General features: G+C 37.0%; 1 protein-coding gene across 1 annotated transcript in view; it reads left to right on the forward strand.

The window, feature by feature from the left end:
* The first annotated feature begins 11,937 nt into the window (after positions 1-11,937).
* The window catches only part of LOC149139426 (P-loop containing nucleoside triphosphate hydrolases superfamily protein), a 576,721-nt gene continuing 561,039 nt past the window's right edge, over positions 11,938-27,619 (forward strand). The window contains exons 1-2 of the mRNA XM_089449256.1: positions 11,938-12,428; positions 12,518-12,603. Coding sequence (XP_089305382.1) covers positions 12,095-12,428; positions 12,518-12,603 — 420 coding nt within the window. The 5' untranslated portion in view covers positions 11,938-12,094. The remainder of the gene's footprint in view (positions 12,429-12,517; positions 12,604-27,619) is intronic.

Here is a 27,619-nt window from a genome sequence, read left to right on the forward strand (position 1 = left end):
TGGTTAGGTATATTTTTAAATTCCATACGCATACACACATTACTTATCATTAAATAAAATTGTAAAATTCTATAAAAATAAGATATAATAAGATATAAAAATAAGAAAACAATAAGATTTTAAAGAAAGGCTACATAGTGTATGACATTTTTGAAGATCAAATATCATATCTTCAATTTGTTTTGATATATGAAGTGACAAGGTTATGATGTTGGTATATCTTGATTGCTATTCATACATGTTATTTCATGGCATGCATATTATCTCATATATGTTATTTGAAAGTATATGATAGGAGTTACAAGGGAGTGAAAAGGTTAAAAGGAGAGCATAAGTTTTATTTTATTATGAATGTGGTGGGACCCTTGCCTATCTGATTGAAAGTCATAAACATAATCCCTAGATTACTTTGTTAATCAAATTTAACATGTCATTGATCCTACTTCCTCTTCCATTTCTTGTAAATATTCATTAAGTGAAAATAAAATGTTTATAATCAATAATTGTCAGAAGAGAATACAAAAGGAGAGAGGGAGATCAACATAGAAAGAGTTCATATGGAGAGAATTATGTTAGAGTTTTGAGCGCATTTTTGCACTTAATTATCTTTCACATCCATATTTAATTTTTTGTGAGCTTAATAAATCTGTTGATAGTAGCCTCACTTGGCATATGTTATAAACATCTACAGAATGTAACTTTCTATTGACTAATGGAAATTACGACTTTTTCTACTGGAAAAAAAATCTGTTGATAGTAGGAATTTCACAAAAGTGATAGAGAAAGGAAAAGTGAAAGTGATTTGGTATTATTGATAAGGTTGTTTATTTTCTTGCATGTTTGCTTTGTTTGGAAGTTTTGATTTTTTTTAGTGCTGATAAGTGGTAGATTCTACAGATTGTAAACTATTGTGGATCAAAGTGTGGTCTAAGACATATTCATTTTACTTAAGCCAGATTTATTTTTTTTAAACACGTGATTGTTCTTGTATGATAATAATTACATTTAAGATTTCTAGAGTTTTCTTTGGTTAAGTTCTTACCAGAACTTGGAAAAATTGTTGTCCAAGACTCATATATGGATCATTTAATAATAGGAACATTGTATTTTTTCATTCTTGAGTTTATCTTCATTTTCCATTTATTTAAAGTTTTTGATATTCAATTTCTATTTTACTTGTCATTTTAATAATGTTGTAATTTTTCTATCTCTTATTGTTCTTTTATTATTTGAGTTCTTCTTATTAGATTTATATATGTTGTAATTTCCTTGATTGATTTTTTTATTATTATTATTTTCAAATTCTATACACATATACACATAGACATATCTATTAAAATATTACTTATCATTGATTTTATTATTGTTATTTTAAATTTTATAATAAAAAAGTTTTTATTCTTGGTCTCTAAGGATTTAAACCCATGGTACCATTCCCACCTTACTTCCTCTGGATTTACAAGGTTGTAGTGTGAATGATCGAAAATTATATTTTAGTTCAACTTATCAACTCGTCCTACTAAAGTAGTTTGGACAAACAAATGTAGAAGAAATGAGTTAAAGTAGTTTGGACAAGTAAATGGAGAAGAAATGAGTTTAGCTACATTAGTCATTATTGTTTAAATAAAGCCATGGAAAAAGTAAGTTGGTTTGCGTAAGGTAAGTAAATGAAACAAACAAATATAGAAGAAATGAGTTAAAGTAGTTTGGACAAGTAAATGGAGAAGAAATGAGTTTAGCTACATTAGTCATTATTGTTTAAATAAAGCCATGGAAAAAGTAAGTTGGTTTGCGTAAGGTAAGTAAATGAAACAACTTAATTCAAGTGTGGATCATTTAATAAAAAGGTTATTGTGTTCTTTTGTTATTGAATTTATTTTTATTGTTTAAGTGATTTAATTTTTATTATTAATTATTATTTTCGTAATTTTGTAAATTTTTTATTATTTGATTTTTTATTTATTCCGCTTACGAACTATGTAAACTATTTTGGTTATTTATATTTTTAAACTCTATATATATATATATATCATTGAATAAAATTGTAAAATTCTATAAAAGTAAGATATAATAAGATTTTAAAAAAAGGCTACATAGTTAATAGTACTTGCTGCTTAGCCTAAATATAGCCTAATTATAATTAAAAAATAATAAAGACAAAAGTTTGATCACAAAAATTAAGCAAGTAATAAAATGTTGTATTGTTGCATGGTATCACCAAAAATTGAAAAACATAATTAACTAATATTGTTTATATCAACATATATACACTTTAATATATTTTTATATTTATTTTTACATATTTATGTTTTTTTTTTATATATAATTAAATTTATTAAAATATGTTTCTAATATGATAACAAGTCATCTTAAATTGAAAATATTGTGAAAAAATTATAATTCATGAATTAATAGAAAAAGAGAAAGAAAAAGAAAAAAGAAAAAAACTAAATAAAAAGAAAATAAAACTAAAAACAAAAAATAGTAACTAATAAAAATAGAAGTTATTAAACAAGTTATAATAAAACTTCAAACAATCACTTTACAAATAAATAAATTTTAATAATTATAAAAAATAATAAAAATTAAATTTCTAACATTAAACCATGACTAAGCGTCATAAATTTTTGATCAAAAATAAACTAATACCCAATCAAAAATAAAAAAACTCATATTTGCTTTCCCCATACTTTTTTTCGCAAACCCTAAATTTTATCGTCGCCATTTTAAAAAACCTTTCACATGCGTGTAAGAAGTTTGCACATACTCCCTCGAATGGGGCGTTGACGTTAAAAGTGGACTACGTTTCTTACGTTTCTCCGATAACACTATGAAAACGGTTTTTAAAACTAAAATTAAAAATTAAAAATTAAAATATCTATAAATGAGAAAACTTAATTTCAGTGGTAAAATTTGTAGTTAATTGAATACTATCTTGGAATGCAAGCTAAATTGATCTTTTAAATGAAAATTCCAGTTAACCTTTTAACTTCAATCCTATGCGAGATTATCTCTTTGTGAACCAAGAAGTTTTTAAATCCTTCTTTAAGTTTCTCTTTACTAGGCAGGGCATGAATTATTACTCTAGAAAAGTTTTAAAATAGGAAAAAGTATTTTTTTGTTTTTTGTTTTGTTTATCTGTTGTTGTTGTTTTTCTTTTCTTTTTCCAGTGAAACACGATATTTTTATATTATTAAAAAAAAAAAATACATATTCATGTTTTTTTTTCGGCTTTCCCGACTTCTGAATTCTTCTTACATCAACCTATGTAATATCTGTTTTTCTTCTGTTTGTGATTGTTCTAATACGTTTTCTCTATTAAGAAATTTCTCAAAAAAAAATCCTCTATTTTAAATATCTATACAACAACAAAAATATGTTTATTCTTCTATATATATCCCAGGTTTCTCTCATTTTCGTCTGTGAGTAGTTTATACTACTTTATTGACCAAAGTCTATGTTCATAAGCAATTTTTTTTTTTTTTTAACCTATTTCTTTCATCATCCCTCTCTTCGACATCACATCTACGATCCAGTTTTGTTCTCCGTAAATGTGATCGAAATTAATAGCTTGAAAGGTACTCACCAGAACCTTCGACATCACATCTGCGATCCAGTTTTGTTCTCCCGTAAATGTGATTGAAATTAATAGCTTGAAAGGTACTCACCAGAACGACACATCTAGTTTTTGAGAAAGAAAGAAAGAAGAAAGAAATTATTTTAACGTCCACGAGGCTAAAGATAGCCTATGGGACAGATTGCTTCTTCATCTGCTTGATGTATTCGGCCCTTTTTTTGTGAAGCTTCACAATAAATGCTCCCGTCTTCTCGACAAACCCCTCGTTAAATAGATTATCCCAAGAGCTAGCTGCCAGCGTATCTCCATAACTTTTCCTGTTGTCTTTGAAGGCCTCACACTCTAAAATGAAATGTTTTTTTGTTTCCACTTTTCCGGAAGAAAAAAAAAATGCATACCCTTTCCTCCCACACTTCCTTTGGCCTTTTCCAGTGCCTTGTTTCACAACGGAGTTGATGAGAATTAGTCCTTAACTGAGCAATAAGAATTTTGGCTCTCCAAGAGATATTGGCCTCTATGTATGCTTTTGGTTGATGATTATGAGTGGGATTAAACACTTCAATATAGTAATTTTTCTTTCTTCCTAGCTCCTTCTCCCAAGTACGTTTGTGGAACTTTTCCATAACAAAAGCTTTTATCTCTTTGATGTTTATGGGGCACGCGTTCAAGCAAATATCCCATTTACTAAACCATTTGTTATTTTGTTGCATCCAAGTTTTTTTGCTCTTGCACAATCTATCATTAAAGACAACCTTAGGCCATCTACCCTCTTCCATTTGCTCAATTTTTTTTAAATAACTTATGACTCGCACCATAGCAATTGCTTCAATAGGAGCAACCCCTGTTTCACTTAACAAGATATCATAAGGCACTCCACTTTTAATCTTAAATTTGTTTGTAATCAAAAGCTTCTGAATTTTCTCAATTTGTCTCCACTGCATGTCAGAAGTACTGCTAGCCCACAGTTCACAACCATATAGAATCACTGGAATCACTAGAAGCCCAAAAAGAGTTTGAGTGGTCTTCCAATCCCATAACTCTGCCTCTCTACACCTATTTTGAAAAGCATAAAATGCTTTCCAACCCCCCGAAGTTCTTTTCTTTCTACAACCATTCCAGCTTAGATTTTTGTTGAAGTCAACTCCGAGGTATTTGTAATCCGCAACTTCTTCCAGAATGTTGCCTTCAAAGTAGAACTTATGTTGGTTATGTTTTCTTTTCTTAGAGAAGACCACTACTTTCGTTTTGCTGATATTGACTTGCATCCCCACACTTCTACAAAAATGCTCAAGGGATAGTAAGTGCTCTTGCAAACCAAGAGCCGATTTAGCAATCAGAATAAGGTCATCTGCATACAAAAGAAGCCTTATAACAAACTTGCTCAAATAGATACCATCACCCCCTTGCGAATTTAACCACTCCTCAAGCTTGTCGATATATAAACTAAAAAGGGTAGGAGACAGTGGGCAACCTTGCTTGACCCCAATATCGCTTCTAAAACTTTTAGAAATCCCTGCCGAAGTTCTAATTTTGACTTTCACCTCTTCATACAGCCTATGGACAGCTGCTCTCAAATGTTTAGGAACCCCAAGTTCCTCCATTCTTTGCCAAAGTTTATCCCTAAGAACCGAGTCAAACGCTTTTCTGAAATCAACAAAGCAACAAAAGACTTCTTCCTTCTTCTCCCAAACTTTTTCAATGATGTGCCTTAAAGTTATGCAATGATCAACTGTTGAATGCTTAGGTCTAAAACCTGCTTGCCCTTTAGCACGCTTATTTCTTTCTTCTGCCCAATTGCTAATTTTGTTTTCTAGCATGCTTCCAAATAGCTTTGCAAACAAAGGGTTTATCATGATGGTCCTATAATTGGAGGGATTATTGATGTCGCCGCTCTTGAAAAGAGGTATTTCCAGACTAGTTGTCCAATATGTGGGGAACCCTTGTTGTATGATGTTGTTGAAGATTTTTGTAATGTGAGGTGCAAGAATCTTTGAGCCCCACTTTAGATATTCTGCTTGGAATTCAGCTAAGTCTTTTGCTTTTCCAACACCCAACTTCTTGATACCCATCTCTACCTCTTGTACCGTGAAGAGTTTAGTATCAGTGTTGACCAAGGGGGGAGGGTCAACCTTGGGAACCTGCTCATAGATTTGTCTTGCATAGTCAAACCATTTAGAAGCTGTAATATTATTTCCAATTTGTATCTTTTTCGGTTGGAGCTCCTTCCAAAATAATTTGGGATTATTTTTCCCAAGGAAGATTAGTTCTTCCCTCCTTGAAGCCATGAAATCAGCCTTTTTCTTGCTTAATAAATGCTTGTAAGATTTGAGCTTTATGTTATCCTTGTTTGACTCTTTCCACATTCTCCTTGCCTTTTTGCATTCCTCGTCAAACCAAGCATTAACCGGAAAGCAATTTGTTTCAGACTTCTTAATTTTTGTTCTTTTGCACTTTGCAAGTGCGCATTGAATTAAATGTGTTAATTCATGACTATGAAGGCTGTGAATTGTAATTTTCTCCTTCTCAAAGAGTCTCTCTAACGTCATTTTGAAGGTATTACAATTTTCTGGGGTCAAAAGAATTCTGCCCTGTGGGAGATTTTGTTGGACATGCTGAATTTTTGGCTCTAATTGTTTCTTTCCAATCCAAGAGAAACATAAATAAATTGGCTTGTGATCTGATTTCAAATCCCACAACTGATCTCCAACCAGAACTTCTTCCATTTTCTCACACAAACCATGCGAGCAAATTACATAATCTACCACACTTGCTCCATTGTAAGTATTTCAAGTGAAATTACCGGACTTTGCCCATCTAATCAAGCCATTACAAATGACTAAATCAAAGGCCCCACATAGAGTAAGCAATTGTTCACCAAAGAGATTGCAGCCCTTGTCCTCTAAAATTCTTTCCCACTGATGATTACTTTCTTCTGTAAGCCAAATAGGGTCACAATCATCTTTACAACAAAGAATGCTAGCTTGCTCACTTGCAGTCCTAGCATTGAAATCACCCACTATAAGGACTTCACCTAGCTGAGAATATGTTGCAATATCCGCTTTTAAAGCTGCAAATGGATCTTTGTGGTCAAGCCCTCTACCTTTGTAGATTTTTGAGACCTGTGGCGCAAAATAGCATGCTGCAATTCTGATGTGGTTTCCATTTTCTGATATTTTAAACCAAATGAATTGCTTATTTGAGTCTTCTTTTTCTAACTGAATGAGACGACCTTCTTTCTCCCTTACTAAAACCATGATACCCCCGTGCCCTTTGCCATTCCCTGCTGCCTTGTTCCACACTGCCATCTTCCAGTATCCTTCAAACAAAGGTGTCTTGCACCCTTCATGCTCATGTGTTTCTATGAGGCAAATTATGTCTCTATTTTCCGCAATAGGCCCTAACCCAGGTCCTCGTCTCCACGGGTAACCTCTGCAGTTCCAACAAACTAATCTCAAGGAAACCTGGGTATGACTTGATTGCTATTTATTTTGACGTGAAAGACTCACATTTGAGTCTTTGTTCCTGTTTTCCCATATTGACCTTGCTTTCTGATTTCCTGTTGAAGAGTTTGTTTCCTCTTCTTTATTACCATCTTGCTGCTCTGTTTTGGAAGGAGGTCCAAATTGCGCTATCACAGCTTTGCCTTTATAAATCCATGCTCTCTTTCCTTCATCTCTTGCTGCCCTAACCTTTAAAATTTCCTCTCTTCTTTCCTCATGTTGTTTTATAGTTAAATTTTCTTCTAGGAAAAAACGAGAACCCCTCAAGAGATGCTTCTTGCTTAGAATAATATATTTATCACGCAAGCTAGGCATAATGACTTTTATGGGCCTAGCTCTCTCCCCGTTAAACTTACCCACCCTCCATGTTTGGCATATTTGTCCTTGCCATAGCAACTTGTCTTTCAAGAAGTCTCTTGCAAGGTCAAGAGTACATTCATTTTTTCCATAGTCTTTCACCCCATAAATAATTATGTTTGCTGCCCTATTTTGTCTTTCCTTGCCTTCACTATCTTGCATGTTGTCAACCTTAATAGCAGAATTGCTAATAACTTGAGCCCAAGTTTTGGAAACTTTGGTGGAATCTTCTTTCATTTCTTCTCTTGCGTTCTCTTCATGGTTGTTTATTTGGACAATCATTTTCCTTTTATCCTGGGATGATTTCACATTCACCACCTCTGTACTTTCCACTACAGATTTCTTTACATTTTGCACATCTGCCTTCATGCGTTGCCATTCTGTCTTCCCTATCAGGAGAGCTTCCTGTAGCAATGCCACTTGTTCTTCTAAAATTTTATTGCTTTCTGCTAATGCCTTGTTCTCAGCCGTTATTATATGAATTTTATGATCTCTTTCCTGCCCTTTAGCTTCTAAAACCTCCAACCTTTGTTTTGCATTTAACAATTATTTCACATAAATATCAGATGACCAGGTGAGAGGTGTGGATGTGGGACTATATAAGGCAAAATCATCAATGGTTTTTCCTTTGGACTTCTTGTTGCCACGTGCTTGTGGAGGAGACTTGTTTGGGTGCTTTTTGCAAAGGAGTTTCTTCCTTGTTTGCTCCCATTTTAGACGAGCTATTCTTTGTTTTAAAATGCCCCGATATTGTTTGGCATTGACCCAAACCCACTTCCCAGCTTTGGCAGATGAGGCAATTTTCACTTGTCCTAAATCATTTGTCTCCACATGTTCTGAAATTTCTGGTTCCTTTGTCATGTTTGAATGCATTTGTTGTTGCTTGCTCGCTGCTCAATACTTCTGCTGCATAAAAACTCCCTGCTTTCACACTGCTCACTGTTTGCTGCTCGCTGCTCTTACTGCTGCCTAAATTTCTCTGCTCACTGTTCACTGCTCATACTGCTCATTGTTCGCTGCTCGCTACTCTCACTGCTGCCCAAATTGCTCTGCTCACTGTTCGCTGCTCACTGCTCTCACTGCTGCCCAAATTACTCTGCTTTCACACTGCTCACTGGTCATTGTTCGCTGCTCGCTGCTCTCACTGCTCACTGCTCACTGTTCGCTGCTCGCTGCTCTCAGTGTAATAAAAAGGCAAAAAACATGTCTCTGCAAAACATCCACGCATGTTCCATTTCAGAACAGAAAAGTGATATGTTTACTGGGGGCACAGGGATGCTAATCTTTCCACCTTGTCCGATTAATGGATTAACGAGGGTTGTATCACGGACAATCCGAATCCCCTGGATTACCAGCAACTGCCAGGCACCGCCGCTAAACTCCTCTAGGTTCGCGTCTCAATCTCGCCTAGCCTAGTGCGTACCTAGTGAGATAAGTTCTTCGTCCGTGGGATGGAACTTGAAACCTGCAGGTAAAGCTAATGTTCCCATGCACAAAGAGTATTAAGTATTAAGGGACTTAATCTTGTGTTGTGCTTCACCATTCTATACTGCCTTTTGCATTTCCGAAAATCTGTATAGGCTCCATCCTCAACCATTTTTCCACAATGAGTACACCTCATAAAACTATGAGTCATGCCTTATTATTTGTTCCCTGTCCTCCTTCCCACCAAAATTGGAAGTACTTTCATGGATTGATGGCATTTCTCCACAATGAGTACACCTCATAAAACTATGAGTTGTGCCTTATTATTTGTTCCCTGTCCTCCTTCCCACCAAAATTGGAAGTACTTTCATGGATTGATGGCAGAATGCAGTTTATGAAGAGTGTTTTGCAAATACCCAAAATTATAATTTTACAATCCAAACACCTGAGTGATGTGAACGGTCGAGATAACTTAGTAATTTGACAATGGATTTAATTTAATTTCAAAATAAAAATAAAATATGTTGTGGCCACATTATCCCATTGGGAACACTCAGCATTCCAACGTGTCATTTCCTTCTTTTGTGGATTCGAGTGATGGAATGAAATGATATTTTAAGGTCCACAAGACTAAAAATAGTCTATGAGACCATTAGTTCCCTGTTTTTAGCTTTTTGCAATTCAATTCTTTTTCGATTCAAATTGATGATGCGTTGGTCCAACCTTCCAACAATCCCCTTGCTGAAAAGACAATGCCAAGAAATTGATGCTAACATGTTCTCATAACTTTCATGCCTTTGAAAACATCACATTCCAAAATGAAATGTTTTTCTGATTCCACTGGGCCAAACATGCAAAATGTACACACTCGTTCTTCCCAAGCTTCTTTAGGCCTTTTCCACCGTCTTGTTTCACATCAAAGTTGATGCGAGTTGGCCCTTAATTGAGCAATAAGAACCTTTGCCCTCCACGGAATGCTAGCTCCAATGAACTCTTTTTGTTGTAGATCACAAGTAGGGTTGAATTCCTCAATGTAATACTTCTTCTTTCTACCCAACTCTTTTCCCCATACCCTTTTATGAAACTTTTCCATAACAAAATTCATTAGCTCGTTATTTGTGGGACAGACATTGAGGTAGATATTCCATTTTTGCATCCATGTGTAACCATCGTCCAAAGGGGATGGTCGAGGATGGTAGTAGTTGTGTCAAAAGGATAAGAGAGAACCCAACTCATATTAAACCGATAGAGGTGGACAAGTAAATGGCTGTATTCCAGAGGACTCTTGTTTAAAAAAAGTGGTAAGCGTTTTTGAACGCCCTAAAGGAAAATATTTGTTGGCCTTAATTTTATTTATTTATTTTTATTTTTTGAATTGATGGGTAAGAATTATTTTAGTTTAATAATTACATATATTTTTGTTTTTTTCCAAAAAAAATAATGATATAATTTTTTGGCAAAATTTTAAATTTTAATTTTTTAAATGGTTTTTTAAATATATAAATAGAGTGTTGTCTACCTAGGTTACAAATTCATTCGGAAAGTTATTTTTAGCTGGAATCCAACCAATTTTTGTTTTTCAAAACTCTAATCACGGGAGTGTTTAAATTGTTTGTTGTTTTCTTGTTTTTTTTTTGTTTTTTGTTTTTTGTTTTTTTTTTTTTTTTTTTATGGTGGAAATGGATTTAACACCATCAAAAACTCTTAGAGTTGTCAAAATCTTGAACTTTGACAACGGTAAACCACATTTACCAATTTTTTTGGCGGATTTGGCAAAAATTATGCCATAATTTCCACTATTTTCTGGGTGAATTTGTGACCTCCGTGGATTACTCTCATAAATAAATCTAATTTTAAAAAATATATGAAACACTTATAATTTATAAATGACACATATAAAACTTGTTATTATAAGAAAAATTGCCAAATTTTAAATTAGAATAAAATACCAAAAAATAACAAAAATTCTAATAACTGAAATGAGTAGTATTTCAGTGTGATTTTTGGAAAGAAATCACTAGTTTGATAAGTGGATTCTTCACAATCGAAGTGTTCTAAAGGTTTTTAAGGGTGTTGAATCCATATATGCGCTCAAAAAACCAGTTTAAACACTACAAATCAAAATTTAGTCACAATTTTTTTGCCAAATTTTAACCAAAATCTATTGGAAAGTGCAAAAATCACACTTAAAAACTCCATCCATAATTGAATTTTTGCATAGCAAAAAATATATATTATAAAATTGCTCCAAAGATATTTGTAGCTTAAAAATTCTCAAGGTTTTTAAAATTATTTTTTAATTTCAAGGTATTGAGGGGTTACTACTCACCCTCAACAACCATTCCTACCTTAATTTTTAGTTTCGGTCCAATTAGGAATTATAATTTCTTATTTAAAATTAAACTATTTTAATTTTAAATTAATTATTAGTTTAAAATAAATACTGCAGCTTTCACATCCAAATCTTTAACATTTCACATTTCAAAGTCCAATGGAAGTCTATCCTCTCGCTTAAATATCAGTACAACCTCTTGTCTAACATCTAGGTGTAATTTTAATGGAGTGTTTGTTACACGGTTTACTCAAACAATTTCAAGCTTATCCATCGTTTTATAACTTAAAAATATGTATGTACATTACATTGTTTAAAATAATTACAAGGAAAAATAATTAATTATTTAAATTAGATTAGAATTAGATTAAATTATATTTTTTAATTTTTATTTCAATTGCAATATTTACCCCCAAAAAAATGACATTTGCTGTATGTAATTCTTGTTATAACAATATAACAATAAAAGCTATATTTATTTTATGTGATTTCTGCTAAATTATTTTCCTTAATTCATTAACACTATTATTTAAATTTCTTGAGATATTATTATTAGCACAATACCGAGAGATTTTTCTTGATTCATTAACACTATTATTTAAATTTCTTTAATTATTATTATTACCGCAATTGTCATCTGGGAATTCTAAGTGCCATTAATACATTATTGTTGTAGTATTATTAAGTGGTTGTTTTCCAGGAATTGTCATCTGGGAATTAAGTGCCATTAATACATTATTGTTGTAGTATTATTAAGTGGTTGTTATCCAGGAATTGTAAGGGTGCCAGAAAAATTTTGTTCGTTAATGTGAAAATGCAGATTCCTATTATATTGAACTATATATAGGAATGGATATGGATTTAGGGGCGGAAGTAATAGAATGAAACTGCAATCCATCTGCAATGGCATTTGTGGGAGGATTTGTTTCACCGCCATTACGAATCCGAACAACATCACCGGCCCTTGTCAGCACGCCCTTCCACTCCCGTAAAAATACAGTCGCTCCTCGGTTCCGCATCGTCAATTCAAATTCAAATGGCGACCCACAGGACCAAATTACGCAATCATCAAAACAACAGAAGAGCCAATCCGAGTCTTCATGGTCTGCTAAAAATAGCGAAGGGAAGGACTACCTCTACAGACTCGGTCAGGAAGCAGACAACATGAACATTTCTGTTGGAGCGCGGAAGGGCATAATTGACGACCTCTTCGTTGGCAAATTTCTTGGAAAGGATGGTAATTAATACATTGATTCTCGTCCTATTCATTCATAATAATTTAAAAGGCTCTGTGATAATTAATATATATGAATTTCCTATCTGCAGCGGACATTGTATTTGCTTACAGACAGAAGGTGACGAGGTCGTTTGAGCATTTGCAAGGAGACTATTACGTTGCCCCGGCCTTTCTGGTAATATGTCTTTGAATCATGCAAAACATTAATACGTTAGTTGTTTCTTCCTGAAATTTAGCTGAATATTACCACCATCCGCAAGCCTTCTTGGATAAATTTTATTCAATCCAGCATTATTGCCTGATTGCAATGCGATTATAACTAACTGTAGTGCCAACGACTCTATCTTCAATTGATTGGAGGATTAAACATTAAAATTCCACACCGATCAGGGCATTGATTGCTAGATGTTTAAATGTTAAGCTAGATGGAGACAGAGTGCTGAAATGCAACCATCTGGTATCCGCACGAATCTGAATCGACATGTATTCGATTTTGAGCTGCGGAAGCTCAGGGTTCAATGATAACCCCGGCTGTCTGTCCCCACTAGCTAGCTATTCATGATGAGACTTAGTTCCTAAGTTCCTAGTACAGTTAGTTAAACTATGTATTACAATTAAACACTTATTCACTTTATATTCTTGTCTCATTGTACAAAATTGCTAGTTAAACTAGGTATTATAATTTTTTATAATTGTAGTTTTAATGTTTACCTTTCATTTTATATTCTCTGTTTCATTCTACATAATTAATAGGGTAATTGTTCACACTTGATTGCCCTTTTACATATGTATATTTTAACAATAACCTTAGGAGATGCTGTCAAAGATGCTCATTCTCCACCAATTTTGTATCACTATTATTTTATTTAATGCAATTAAGGGTGTACAACCCTTCAAGTTAGGTCAAACAGTAGACACCCCACACCGGAAACCATTTGCTGACCAAAATTGGGGCCCCACCCTGGTTCGGAACTTAGTTAACCTAGCTAGCGTGCTTGTCGGCAGTTGTGTTGGGCTCAGGAGTATAGGAGTAGTCCCTCCGACTCGACCCCGGGCCTTCTTGGTGACAGGCGGTAGGTCTACCATTCTCCTCGTACAAAAAAATAGAAATGTATCGGGTGTACATTGTGCAGATGCCCACTCTATTTACATGCTTGAATCTCTTGGGTTTCTATTTTTATATGTGAATATTCACATTGCTGATATTTTTACTTGTAAATTAGTATCAGAGCCTTAAGTCAGGCCCATTCCAGGGCTCCGCAATTTTAGCTTCCATAGGGATTTTCTTTCGAGCTCTCTTTTAGTGGTTTGAATGATATGCAAGTGGCCTATGTTTCCTCTGTCCTCTCTATTTTTTCCTTTGCACAATTTGTTTCTATAACCTTTTCTATAATTGCAAATATTGGTCTAATTAACAAATCCATTGGTTTTCAAACAATAACACTAGTTTTTCTGTTGAAATTCGTTTTGCAAACTAGCATTTCTGATCAGGATAATTACTTTTGACTGCTATATGTGTTTATCTTTTAGCATTTACTTTATTCAATTAGGTCATCAAACAATTATGCAAGTACAATGCACAAGAAGACAAGAGACACCATAAATTAGGCTAGTGGCCAGGGAAAAACCCACATGGGGAAAATCCAACAATCCTTTCCTAATAGAATCTTTAGTCAACAGGAGAAATTGAAGTCATAGATACACTAACCAATAAGCTTTCCCAAGCGCCAAGTCAACCCACCATAGATTTGTTCACAAGATGTCACAAGCCTGTCCTTAGATGCCACATACCATAGAGATAAGATGCCTCATACTGTACATAATCTCGTTGCCTCAGAGAGCTCGCATAGTCACAGAGTGGTGTGCCTCAGGAAGTTCGTATGTCACATAGAAATGTACCACAGATGGCTCGCATAACCACAAGAATGTAGTGCCACAAGAAGTTCGTCTACCACACAAAAATATGTCTCAGATATCCGAATTTGTCTCTTACAGATGAAGTTCTAATTGGTTGCCAAGTGATGGACTATAGATGCCAATATATAGTTGTTTGCTCATGTGAAGGGACACGTCCTTTTGGCAAGCCGACTTGTCTTCTGAAGGGCTGACTTGGTCAACTTGGAGACACAAAATCATACTTAAAAATTCAAGTAAGCATCTTTTGATAAACAAGCACTCTAGAAAAAGATCAGAGCACAATGCCAAAACAAGCTCACTCTAGAAAGAGATTAGAGCACGATGTTGAGAGGCTACAACCTCTAGGACCATTCTCTCTAATAAGGTCAAAGTGACACAGGTATAACCTCCTTAATTAGGTCACTATATAATAACATAGACAGAATGACTATCCTCTACAGGACCATTTTCCTATATAGGGCAAAGTGACACAGGGATTGTTACCACAAAATCTAGCAGGACCTAAAGAGGGGAAGCCTCTAGGACAAACAGCTAGACTAAGTGCTAACAATGGGACAATGGCCCACTGTCACCACAACCAAGTCCACTATCACCACAACCAAGGTCCCCTGCTCTTTACAAACTTTCACTGATGGGAGGAGTCTCGATATGATTTCGATCACCTAGAATAGATATGCTAGGTATAGGGCATGAAGTGATAAAGCTAGAGCTCATTTGAAAAAGCAACCCAATAAAGGTAAAAGGCTTCAAAGAAGCAAATTGCTCTCTAAGAAAAACCCTAGAAAAGAAGGCACAAGACCTAGGGTTTTGAGGTTTTTCAATGCTAATAGGTGTGAAAATTCCAAACTGGAATCCTATTGCAGCAACTGGAAATTATTCTCCTAATGGTTAATTTAATTTAACAATTGATTTGTTGTTTGCTACTGCAAATACTAAATAAATCACATTGCAATCTACACAAATAAAATTGCGGAAGAATAAGCACTGGAAGAAATGTTGGCACACACACAGAAAAACAACACAATTATTTTTGGACAAAAGTCCCTGGGAAAACCCAACTTAGGAAAACCGGTGTAGCATATGAGGGTTTTGATATTATGCAGCGGTGAAAAATCTAAGTATAATCTAGATGCTTGAAACTGGAAATCCACAACAAGAAAATCTGGGCAAAATACTGAAGGGAATTTCCCTTTTGCCACATGCAATATTTGGCACGACTTGCCTTCAGAAAACTGGCCGTCCAAACCCAGCATGGGCCCTTTTGTGCTGCCTCTATGCTGCCTCCCACACGTGTGGCTCGAAATTGCCTCTGATGAAGTCGTTCTGCCTCCAGCTGCTGAGGAAATCATCTCTTCGACCTTCTGAAACCTTTTCCCAGCCTCTGGAACTGAGAACGATTTTTCTCACCAGCAAATCGATTTGCCTTGTTGAAGCTACTGCAGAGAGCCTTTGTGCTGCCTCTTTGGGATAACTTGGCCCTCTTGTTGCTGCCTCTTCGGATCTGGAAATCTTTCCTCTGGACTAACTGTCTCTACTCCTCTCACACTGCTTCGATCTCTAGCTCTCTCTCTGGTAACTGACTGTTGCTACTCTGGAAATCAATTTGTTTAGAAATCGAACCTCTCAAGTGTCTTCTCCATCACCACATTGATTTCCTCTTATAATCCTCTGTTAGAGCACCAACGACTAAGATTAAAACTTAATCAATGGCTAGGATCATCTCTGGATTGATCATGTGAGTTTCTAGATGATTCTCACCTTGAATTAATTAATACTGATTAATTAACCATATTCCCTAAGTTTAGACTTGAGGAATATTTAAAAACTAGTTAATAATCTAATTAAGTCATTTCTAGGCCGAATTTCTAGAAACAGTTTCTGGGTTTTGGAGATCTCATGTATTCTAGCCTCTCTACAAAATTTCAAGGCTAGAACACATATGATGCTACAAAAACTAACACTCCCTCTTAGCGAGGAATGTGTTCTAGTGCTACTGCACACCCTGTAGCAGCACCCTGTCTCTGCATCATCTCCTGTCACGTTGCTGATGTCTGGCCATACTACCCACCAACCACTGCACAACTCTGATATATGCTGCATCTGTGCTGCTGCTAGCCCTGTTGAACTGCTGTCAATACTGCATCTGCACTGCAACTCCCTCTCATCTGTTGCTACTGCAACTACAACATCTGCAACTGAAAAGCATCCAAAATACTGAATCAACTGTGATCAGTATAATGCATTTGTCACCCAAGTCTCTGATTGCTGCTAGTATCTGCACTGTCACTGAAGAATCTGTGCTGCTACTGACTCTGCATTGTGCCAATTGCACTGCTACCAACTCTGCACTGCGCTTCCCAGCATATGACTGCTACTAGTCTTTGCAACTGTCACTCGATCTCTCACTGCATCAACTACCATTGATCCATCCCGCGACTGAATACTGTGGGCCCCCCATAGCAAGATATTGATCCATGAGGTGGAATCCTCAAGGATCCTGCCCATCTGTAGCACTCTGGGGCTACAACACCAAGTCACCCCGCCTCACTCTTGGAGGTATATTGACAAACATAGCAAAGTCTTCCACCAACCTAGAGGAAAGCCTAGCGATCTCTGTAGAAGCTTCTTGCTGGTCCTGCTTCTCCTCCTTGTCCTTCTTCTTGAGAGGACATTGGGTACTGTAGTGACCAAGTTCGCCACATCTGAAACACTTGACCTTTGGCAGGTCCTTCTTCCTCTTCCTCTGCTCCCCCTGTCCCTCTCTGGGACCCTTAGATGCGAGGGCCACATTAGCCTCTTCCTTCACTTGCTTCGATCCGCTGCTGTTACCATTGATGAAGCTCTTTAGAAGAGTTCGCCTCAATTCCTGCTGCTGCAAGTCAGCCCACATCCTGCCCCAGTCTAGTAACTTGTCTCTAACCAATATGATTTGGACAAAGACCTACCAGTGCTTGGAGACATTGTTGAGTGCCAATCTCGCAAGCTTTTTGGGTTGAGGCACTGCCCCAACAACTGACAATTGGTTCTGGACCTCCTGAATCCTGGTGAGGAAGGGGTCTATTCCTTCCCCCTTCTGCATCCGGATGAGCCTCAACTTCTCCTCGAGGTACATCTTCCACTGCTCGGAAGTGCCCTGCTACAACGTGGCGAGAGCATCCCACATCTGGTTGGCAGTGTCTTTGCTAGCTATATGTGAAACAACATGATCCTGAACTCCATCTAGGATCAACCGTTTCGCCCATGCCATCTCCTTTTTGTACTCTTTTAGCTGATCTGCATCTGTGGGAATTGCTACCACTACATGAATATAGTTTTTCAAGCCATATTCATCTAAAAGGAAGGACATCATTGCCTTCCAGATGACGTAGTTGAAAACTCCATGAGTCCATCCAACCTTTCCTGATCATGAAGCCCAGTAGTGGCCATCTCAATGAACTGTCGAAAACTTCCTCTTTCTTTCTGCTCAACTACTACTCTGCTATTTGCACTCCCTTCTAGAGTGAGAAGATCTGCTCACAATGACTGCTGGTCTGCAAAGAAAAATCGAACTTCTTGAGACTAGAAGTTCCTTGAGGAAAATTTTCCCTCTTTGTGTGCTCTTCTTCCTTCCACCCGATGCTGGCTTTGCTCTAGCAAACCGCTGCAAAAACCATTGCGTCCAGCTAGAGATCTGCTCAACGAATAATCTAGGCTGCTCCCTCTGACTCTGGAATTACTCGATTTGGTAGGATCGAATTTTTCTGCCCCTCACTCAGAAAAATCGAACCTCCATAGGTAACTCGGCGTCCTGGCAGAATCACTGTGCTGCCCTTGGGAATTTTAATTGCTGCCCATAATGAGCAGCATAATTCCTTCTCTCTTCGCCTTTGAGCTCTCCGGCTGATCAACTGCGCTTTGATACCATGTGAAAATTCCAAACTGGAACCCTATTGCAACAATTGGAAATTATTCTCCTAATTGTTAATTTAATTTAACAATTTATTTGCTGTTTGCTACGACAAATACTGAATAAATCACACTACAATCTACATAAATAAAACTGCGGAAGAATAAATGCTGGAAGAAATGCTAGCACACACACACAAGAATAACACAATTATTTTTTGGACAATTATTTTCGCGAAATTCCTTCTCTCTTCGCCTCTGAGCTCTATGGCTGATCAACTGCGCTCTGATACCATGTGAAAATTCCAAACTGGAATCCTATTGCAACAATTGGAAATTATTCTCCTAATTGTTAATTTAATTTAACAATTTATTTGCTGTTTGCTACGACAAATACTGAATAAATCACACTACAATCTACACAAATAAACTGCGGAAGAATAAATGCTAGAACACACACATAAAAATAGCACAATTATTTTTGGACAAAAGTCCCCGTAAAAACCCAACTTGGGAAAATCGGTGCAGTAGATGAAGGTTTTAATATTATGCAGCAGTGAAAAATCTGAGTACAATTTGGATGCCTGAAACTGGCAATCCACAGCAAGAAAATCTGGGCAAAATACTGAAGGGAATTTCCCTTCTCCCACAGGCAATCTCTAGCACGACTTGCCTTCAGAAAACTGGTCGTCCAAACCCTAGCGTGAGCCCTTTTGCGCTACCTCTGCGTTGTCTCCCACACGTGTGGCTCGAAATTGCCTCTGATGAAGTCATTCTGCCTCCAACTACTGAGGAAACCATTTCTCCGGCCTTCTCGAACCTCTACCCGGCCTCTGGAACTGAGAATGATTTTTCTCACCAACAAATCAATTTGCCTTGCTGAAGCTACTGTGCAAAGCCTCTGCGCTGCCTCTCTGGGATAACTCAGCCCTCTTGCTGTTGCCTCTTCGGATCTGGAAATCTTTCCTCTGGACTCACTGTCTCTGCCCCTCTCACACTGCTTCGATCTCTAGATCTCTCTCCAATAACTGACTACTGCTACTTTGGAAATTGATTTGCTCAAAAATCGAACCTCTCAAGTGTCTTCTCCATCACCACATCAATCTCCTCTTATAATCCTCTATTGGAGCACCAACGACTAAGATTAAAACTTAATCAATGGCTAGGATCATCTCTGGATCGATCCATGTGAGTTTCTAGATGATTCTCGCCTTGAATTAATTAATATTGATTAATTAACCATATTCCCTAAGTTTAGACTTAGGAAATATTTAAAAACTGGTTAATAATCTAATTAAGTCATTTCTAGGCGGAATTTCCAGAAATGATTATGGGTTTTGGAGATCTCATGTATTCTAGCCTCTCCACAAAATTTCAAGCATAGAACACATCCGATGATACAAAAACTAACAATAGGTATTCACAAGGTCAAGGCCCGAGAGAAAAGGCTTCTTGTGTTTTACTTCAACAATTACTAAGCTCATATAGCCTTCAAGGAAGTCTTCAAGCTGAAAGAGAAGAACCCAGGGTTTCCCTCTTGGAGTAGCACCTAGGGCAAGAGATTTTATGGATTACACTTGAGTGGATGCTCACCAAACTTGGAGCATAGGTAGCCTAGACCCTAAGCTTGATGTTTAGGCTCTCGAATTCCAAGAAAATATCCTCCCTAAAATTTCGCTGCAAACCCTAGGTTTTTGCCCTAGCCTTAAAGGAACAAATTTTAAGAGAAAAAATTATGGAGAAAGAGGAAGTTTGACCACCAAAGACTTGGACTAGTGCCTTGTCCTTTGGGCATATGGAGTCTTAGGATGTTCAAGATGAGATAAAATGTCCCTAAGGAGGCTCAAAATTGATGCCCTAGATGCCAATTTTGAACATTTACCTACTTCAAGAAATAATGGAGTTTCATGGAGAATTCAAAGATATTCATCCACTAGGAACATTCATTACATGCCATACATTGGATAACATATGCAATACTCTACTAGAAAGCTTTCCAAAATCAATCTTCAACAATTAGGGCACAAATTTAGCATATTCTAGAGCAACAATTCCATACATTAAACAAATTCAAGAGAAAGATTTCATCAACATTAGGCACTTACAAGAAGGCATGCAATATATCCATCCATTACTCAAGAAAATAGCTCCAAAGAAGAAATGTGAATCATCTCCATACATCAAAATGCATCCAAAGAGTCTCCAATAGCCAAAGAAACAAGTGCGAGTTCTTTACAAGAGAAAGAATCCAAGTGTGATGATGATCCAATACAAATGAAGTTGAGTTCTATTTATATGAGTCCTACTAGGTCAAATTTAGCCTATGAGCCCCCAAACATTATAAAAATGGGCAAGATACATCCCTTGGTCACAAGCCGACCAAGTAGCTTTTACAAATTATGAATTAACCATCCAAATGCTAGCTGAATTGATGATGTCATGCTGATGTAGGGCTGTTGGAGGGCCACGTTGAGTCCTCTTGGTGCCAAAATGTGTGAGAGGGCTCCATAAAACATGAACTAGGGGATGGCCCCTAATTCTCCATGCAAGTCATCATGTGGGGCCCCAAAGTGAATTTGGGGCACAAAAAATGGTCTCATGGGTCTCAATAGGCTGTAATGCTCCAATACTGAGGGCTCTGATGATGGTGCTTTCCTGCCCATGTCTCAAGGGGTGAGACAAACCTCCTCTAGGCCTCAGATCAGTTGGCAAACCATGTTGTCACTGCTAAGCTGGCTAGGGCACACTGGTCCAAGTGCATCATCTTGCGAATAAAGTGGGGCAAGCAGAGCTGAAGGTGCTGAGAGTTCCCATGGCGTGAAATGATGCTTTGCACATGATGGGAGTCCCATGGCTCTCAACGCTTCTAGTGAGAGGCTAAAATACATGAGATCTCCAGAACCCAGAAATCGTTTCTGGAAAATCCTCTTAGAAACAACTCAATTAAGTTAATTAATCAGTAATTAAATTTTTCCCAAGTCTAACTTAAGGAAAATGATTAATTAACAACAATTAATTGAGAAAGGTGAGAATTTTCTAGAAGCTCACATGGATCAACTCAAAAATGATCTCAATCATCAGTAAGGACTTAATCATGGCTGTTGGTGATCCAACTGGAGATTATAAGAGGAGGTCAGTGGGGTAGAGGGTGAATACACTTGGAGGTTGAGTTCCTTGGCAGTGATCGAGTTTCCCAGCTGCAGTGATTTAGCAGAGAGAAGTTCTAGCCAAAGAGGGGACATACGGACAGTGAGGGGCGGAGATAGTGAGTACGGAGGAAGTTTTCCAGTTCTAGAGAGTTAGCTACAGGAGGGCCAAGTTTCCTCAGTGAGGCTACACAGGGTCTGCGTAGGCAGCTTTAAAGGCAAAGTTCGTTTTAGCTAGAGTGAGGGTTGATTCAATGTTTTTTCAAAATTTGAATATTTTATGTATTTTTTTGGTCGACCAATCTTTTGGTCTAATTCTGATAACATTGTTGACGATGATTTGTGGGAATTTACAGGGTAAGTTCCTCAGACAGAACACCAAAGGACACCACTCACAAACATATCACAAATCAATACACCAGTATTCTTGATGTGGTTAAAACCCTCAAAGAGGGAAATAGTCCATGGCTTGAGCCAACGCGGCCACTTTAGGAAATTTATTAATAAAAGAATGAAAATTTATATAAGTTTCTCTCATGAACGGTTAACCTACAAATGACCCTTCATGCTCTTTAAATAGAGATCATGGACCAATCGGGTGTTAAGCCACGAATCAAGTGTCAGTAATACCGAGGAGAGAATGAACTGTCGGGTCACTTCATGTCTAGAACATATCGTGACCGTCGGATTGTAAGTTACAAAAGTACATAGTAAATAAACACACTTTACTTAACTATACATTAGACCAAATTATACTTAACTATTTCCTATGTGTCTGAATATCCTAACATCCCCCCTTAAGAACAACTTGGGATAGGATTGAAGGATGTACAAATATGACACAATAGGAGAAGGAAGGAGGCACTAGAGCCTATCTCCCCTTAGTGACAACTTCCTAAACTCCAACCATAAATCGAAGTTTAGTAAACTTCGCCTCTGTGAGAGCCTTTGTAAAGATGTCTGCAACTTGATCATCTGTTGAACAATATTGCACTTCAAGAACATGGTCATGAATGAGCTTTCTGATGAAGTGCATGTGCAGTTCAATGTGTTTGTTGCGCTGATGTTGGACTGGATCTTTGCATAGTTGAATGGCACTTTGATTATCACACCAAAGTGTAGTCGGATGCTGCTGCTAAAAGCCAAACTCTAACAGGATCTGACGAAGCCACAAGGCCTCCTTACTAGCTTCTACGGCACCACGATACTCTGCTTTTGCTAAAGAAAGAGAAATGGCACTTTGTTTCTTGCAAGCCCATGTAATAGGTCCTGAACCAAGAGTGAACACATAACTTGCAGTAGACTTCCGATCATCAGGGTCACCAGCCCAATTGGAATCAGTGAAACCAACCAATAGAGGAGATGCTTCTGCACTGTAATGAATCCCAAACTAAACTGTACCTCGAACATAACAAAGTATTCTTTTAGCTGCTTTCCAATGACTTTCATGTGGGTTTTGCATAAACCGAGCAATAAGGCCAACAACAAAGGAAAGGTCAGGACGAGTATGGGTCAGATACAAAAGTTTTCCTACAAGTTGACGGTATAAGGTAGCATCAACTTCAGGGGAAGTACAAGTGACTGAAAGTTTGGCTCCAGACTGAAAGGGAGAAGGGGTTGGCTTATAGTCTTCCATGTGAAAATGGCGTAGAAGATCACAGGCATACTTGGACTAGGAAAGGGAAATACCTTCCTTGGATTGCAAGACTTGAAGACCAAGAAAATAATGCAAGTGTCCTAAGTCTATCATTTCAAACTTATTTTTAAGGCTGGACTTCACATGGTTTATAAGGTTGGGATCACTACCAATAAGGATAAGATCATCAACATAAAGAACAAGAATGATAAGAGACTTGCCCATTTTCTTGGTGTAGACAGTATTGTCAGAATGACAACTAGAAAAACCAGTTTCTAAAAGAAAGCTATCCATTTTGGCATACCAAGCTGGAGGGGCTTGCTTGAGACCATAAAGGGATTTCTTAAGATGACATACAAGGCTGGAGTCTGTTTGTATAAAGGCAGTAGGTTGTTCCATATAGATTTCTTCATGCAAGTCCCCATGCAAGAAGGCAGATTTAACATCCATCTGATGGACTTCCCATTTGAAAGAGGCAGCAAGGGAAAGACCAAGGCGGATAGAGTTCATTTTGGCAATAGGGGAGAAAGTTTCAGTATAGTCAATGCCTTCAACTTGTGAAAAAACCTTAGCAACAAGACAAGCTTTATGTTTATCAACTTTTCCATCTGGTCCATACTTGGTTCTGTAAACCCATTTGCATCTGACAAGTTTTCGTCCCTTTGGAAGAGGATTAAGATCCCATGTATCATTTGCCAATAATGAACGATATTCTTCATTCATCGCTGTGTCCCAATCTGGATGGCCTGAAGCTTTTGCAAAGGTGTCAGGATCATAATTCGCTGAAGCTTGAGCCAGTAAAGAAGAGGCTCTATCGAACTGAGAACGTGTATGTCGTTGATTGGTAGGATCACCGGCAATAGCACTTGCTGCATCCCGAGTAGCACGAACCCATTTTGGAAGCTGAGGGGCTGAAGGAGGATCCTGAGAAGGTGGGGGAGGATTGTCATCCTCGCTGTCATCATCTGAAGAAGAAATATTTTCAGAAGTAAAAGGGATAGAGAGAGGTGGCACATCTGCCGAACTAGGCTCGTAGGCCGATATATTTTCAACAAACTTTACATCTCTTCTAATGACAACATTTTTGGACTTAAGTGGAATAAGTCTATATCCCTTGACATCTTCAGAATATCCAACAAAAATACATTTTTCACTCTTAGGCTCTAAACCTTTATGTTTCTCATCTGGAATATGGGCCCATGCTTCACTTCCAAAAACACGAAAGTGACTTACATCTAGTTTAATTGAGCGCCATGATTCTTCTGGGGTGATGTTCTTTAAAACCTTAGTAGGAGTGCTATTTACTATGTAATTTTCACAGTTAATTGCTTCTGCCCAAAAGCTAAGACTAAGTCCTTTAGATTGAAGCATACAATTAGCCATTTCCTTGAAGGTGCGATTCTTCCTTTCAACTACACCATTTTGTTGTGGAGTATATGGAACAGTATGTTGCATTTGAATTCCATTCTCAGTGCAAAAGTTGATGAATTTGTTGTTAACATATTCTCCGCCATTATCAGATCTTAGCTTAAGAATTTGATGTCCAGATTGTTTTTCAACAAAGGCCTTAAAGGCCAAGAACATGTTAAATACTTCACTCTTGAGTTTTAAGAAGTAGACCCAAGTGCATCTGGAGAAATCATCAATGAAAGTTAAGAAATACCTGTAGCCAGAGAGTGAAACAACTGGAAGTGGACCACATAAATCACTATGCACAAGCTGTAAAGGGGCTGAGGCGTGCTAAGAGGCACGTTTTTCAAAACTATCCCGATGACGTTTTCCGAGTACACATCCGGAACAAACACCATCTCTGCAAGATACCATTGGAAGACCTATCACCATATTTTCTTTACATAGATTCTGAAGGGAGCGATAGTTTAAGTGACCAAATAGATCATGCCAAAGTTTGCTCACTTCATCGTTATGAGCAACAAATACCGAGGGAAGATTTGATGACCCAAAGTTGTTTAACTTATACAACCTTGTAGAATCCTCAGCAATGCCAGTAGCTAAAATCTATCTAGGATCTCTTAGGTCCTTAATTACAATATCGTGAGGTGAAAATTCAACGATTTTACCTTCACCTGAATGAGTTATCTAATATACAGATAGAAGGTTGCAGGATAAGGTTGGAACACATAATACATCATTAAATTGACCATTGTCTATATGAACAGTTCCAGTCCCTACAACACTAAGAGATCTATCATCACCAACATATATATTTTTGGTGTTACAATCATTTTGAGAAGAAAACATGGCTTTGTTTTTGGCCATGTGATAAGAAGCTCCAGAATCAATGAGCCACTCATGAGAATGAGAAGAAGAAGATACATTGAGTGCATAGCCAGATCGAGATGCTTGACAACCACATGCAGAAAGTGCTATTCCTGAAGATGAAGTTGAAGTTGAAGAGTGCTCCAAATGGATGTTATGCTTCTTCATTGCTGCTTCCAAGGCTTCCATCTTCTTAAAGCATTTGGATTCTAAGTGGCCATCTCGATTACAAAAGTGGCAATGTCTATTAGTCTTCTTCTCTTTGTTTTTATTTGCCTTATCATTTTGTTGAAATGATTTTTCATTTTGAGACTGAAATTGCTTAGGACCATTCTTTTTAGGATATGGCTTCTTAGGATTCTTTGAATTTGGTTGCTGCTGAGCGGCTAAGGCTTTCTTAGAAGAGTTTCCAAGATTAAGAAGACCAAGATGTAAGAGTTTTTCTTGTTCTCTTATTAAAGAATCACAAAAGGCATCAAAGGAAGGGGACTTGTAGTCTTGTCCTTGAGAAATGAAGGCTTCTCTTGTAGAATGGAAGGTGGAAACAAACACAGAGTAGGCTGGTCCCAACTTAGTAAGAATGGAATAGATAAGGCTACCATCTTCTTTCTTAACCTTAACACCTTCCAAGAGAAGTCTAAGGGTCTTGAACTTGGACAAAAAATCTTCAATGGAAGAAAAATTATTGGGGTCCAATGTAAGCAACTCATTTTCAAGTTGATGGGCTCTAATTTCATTTTTAATTCCAAAAAATTTAGTGAGCTGTTTCATTGCTTCATTAGGAGTATCAAGTTCTGCGATATGGAATCTAAGGTCTGGAGAAATAAACATTCCTATCAACCCACGTGCTTGATCTTGCCTATTTTCCCATTTCGCTGCCTTATCTTTATCTTGAGGTTTGGTTTCTTGGCCTGAGGCTATTCTGTAAAGACCTTTACTTCTAAGAAAATCCACAATGTAGGACTACCATTGGAAGTAGTTGGTGCTGTCAAGAATAATTTGGCATTGACTTTCCATTTTAACAGAAACTGAAGCTGTAGATGCTGAAACTAAGTGTTTCAATGGAAAGATTGAAAAATTAAGTTGATTAAAAAAAACGGCTCTGAAAACGACTTCTGGATGAAGAAGTTATGGCTTTTTGAAGAAAAGTTGTTGAAGATGCCGACGAAGTGCGTGAATGTGCAGAAATGAATGATAATGTTATATTTAAAAAAAATCTCCCCCCTTTCCAAACATAAATCTAATTAGCTCACTTTAAAAAAAAATTATGTGACTCACTTTTATAAATAAGTGAAAGTCACTTTTACAATGGTACTTTATGAGCTACCCACTAAATTGTAACTTAAATAAAAGATAAAGAGACTTTAGAATTATAAGTGATCCACTTTTTATAATGGGTGAGAACAATTTTACATAAAGTAACTTCAAAACATAAACTACATGTTCTTTTTGAAAAAGTAACCCAATAAAAAGGAAAGACTTGAACCCAAGACCTCTATTCTCATAAAATAACTTTGGACCAAGTGAGCTAGTTTAAAAGGTTAGTAATTTTTGGAAAAGAGGAAGGGGTTTTTTTTTTTTTTTGTAATCAGTCACTGAAGCTTTGCGGTGCGTGCCTACTTGAGAAAGCTCTTTTTGCCTACAAAACAAAAAACACAAAATCCAACACTGACATACAAAAAAAAAACCTTACAGTTTGATGTTAGCTTTAGTTGGAAACTAAATATTTTCCTCAATGTTTCTGATTTTCTGATATCACACTAAGGCGCAGCAGAAAAGAGCATACGCATGAGAAAAATCCTTCCTTTCTGTTTTTGATTTGCCCAAATCGCACAGAGTCGCGGGGCAAAAAGCATACACAGAAATGAAAGGTATAGATCCAGTAACAAAAAACAGAGAGCTAAATAAACCAAAATAAACAGAGAGAAAATAACTAGAAATTGCAAATAAACACTGTATACCTCAAGATTTTAAAAATAACGTAGCTAGGGCTACCAGAAACCTTTTCGTGTCAAACTAAAGGGGTTTCTCACTGGAACAGATGCTCCTAACGCAATAGAGCAGTCTCCTCAGTCCGAAAGCAGTCGGAATCAATGGATCTAGGAAACGACAGTGGGATGCAGTTCTATCGGCTTCAGATTTGGATCACCAACGAATGCGGCCCTCAAATAGCTCCGATACCATGTAGGAATTTACAGGGTAAGTTCCTCAGACAGAACACCAAAGGACACCGCTCACAAACAGATCACAGATCAATACACTAGTATTCTTGACGTGGTTAAAACCCTCAAAGAGGGAAACAATCCACGACCTGAGCCAACGCGACCACT

The sequence above is a fragment of the Pinus tabuliformis genome, chromosome X (assembly GCF_031772625.1).
Source record: "Pinus tabuliformis cultivar Carrire ecotype Pingquan chromosome X, CPIR1, whole genome shotgun sequence".
NCBI lineage: Eukaryota > Viridiplantae > Streptophyta > Pinopsida > Pinales > Pinaceae > Pinus > Pinus tabuliformis.